General features: G+C 53.9%; 1 protein-coding gene across 1 annotated transcript in view; it reads left to right on the top strand.

Moving 5' to 3' along the window:
• Positions 1-76: 76 nt before the first annotated feature.
• EMH_0073220 (exosome complex exonuclease, putative) overlaps positions 77-1,249 on the top strand; it is a gene marked incomplete at both ends in the record, with an annotated part of 1,321 nt that continues 148 nt past the window's right edge. The window contains 3 exons of the mRNA XM_013499299.1: positions 77-308; positions 553-603; positions 872-1,035. Of these exons, the coding sequence (XP_013354753.1) occupies positions 77-308; positions 553-603; positions 872-1,035 (447 nt within the window). The remainder of the gene's footprint in view (positions 309-552; positions 604-871; positions 1,036-1,249) is intronic.

Genomic DNA, 1,249 nt, shown 5'->3' with positions numbered 1-1,249 from the left:
CAGCAGCAGCGGCGGTAGCAGCAGCAGCAGCAGCTGGAGTGTAAATGCAACCGAGAGCACTTCTGCTGCGCTGCAGATGATGCATGAAGGCCGCCAGGGACAGACCCGGGCAGAGTTTGCCGTTCCTGTTTCTGTTGTTTGTTCTGTGGGCTTGGTGGAGAGCTGCGTGCGATCGAGGTGTATGTACACCCCAGAAGCAGCAGAGGTTGCAGCAGCTGTACGCACAGCAGCAGAAGGCATCATACTGCGGCGTCTATACACCCAAACACGCATCACCATCTCTATTCTTGTTTTCGCGGATGACGGCTGTAAGCGGCTCTCTCCTCTTTCAGGTGTACATACACCTCAGCTGCATGCATGCACCAACCAACAAATAAATATAAACACACCTTCGTCTTGTTCTTGCTGCTGCTTATGCTCCGTGCAGTTGCTGCTGATGCTGCTTCTCTTGCTGCTGCTGCATGCGATGGTTGCTGCTCCTGGTGCATCCATTGGTGCATGCGTTAGTTGCTGCTGCTGCTGCTGCTGCTGCTGCTGCTGCTGCTGCTGCAGGTGTTCTTGCAGCCTCTCTTATGGCTGCTTCTCTCGCTTTGGCTGATGCAGGTGGGTTTAGGGTTTAGGGTTTAGGGTTTAGGGTTTAGGGTTTAGGGTTTTGGGTTTGTGTTTGGTGTCTGTACACCCCAGTACCGCAACAGCTGTTTATACTTTTTGCTGCTCCTGCTGCTGCAGCCTAGAGTGCATGCAGCGTGTTCTTGCTGTTATATATTTAACTCTGCTGCTGCTGCTGCTGTTGCTGCTGCTGCTGCTGTTGCTGCTGCTGCTGCTGTTGCTGCTGCTGCTGTTGCTGCTGCTGCTGTTGTTGCTGCTGCAGGCGTTGCTATGAGGGACTTAATGCCTGCATGCACCGTGCTGCTGCTGCCGCAGCACCAGCAGCTGCAGCAGCACGAGCCGCTGCTGCTGGTAGACCCAACCACCGACGAGATCCGCACAGGGGGCCCCTCGCTGACGCTGGGGGTTACAGCTCAAACAAACAACGTACGCTCGTTTAGGGTTTAGGGTTTAGGGTTTAGGGTTTGGGGTTTAGGGTTTAGGGTTTAGGGTTTAGGGTTTAGGATGCAAGGCGATTGGCCCCTTGAGATGATGTGTTCTCTTTCTGCTATTTTATTCGCTATACGTTTTTCTACTTTCAATGCTGCAGCAGCAGCAGCAGCAGCTGCTGCTGCTGCTGCTGCTACTGCTGCTGCTGCTA

The sequence above is a fragment of the Eimeria mitis genome, genomic scaffold, assembly GCF_000499745.2.
Source record: "Eimeria mitis Houghton genomic scaffold, Emh_scaff4192, whole genome shotgun sequence".
NCBI classification, from domain to species: domain Eukaryota; phylum Apicomplexa; class Conoidasida; order Eucoccidiorida; family Eimeriidae; genus Eimeria; species Eimeria mitis.
The sequence above is the reverse complement of the archived record's forward strand: the minus strand, read 5'-3'. Positions and strand labels throughout refer to the sequence as shown.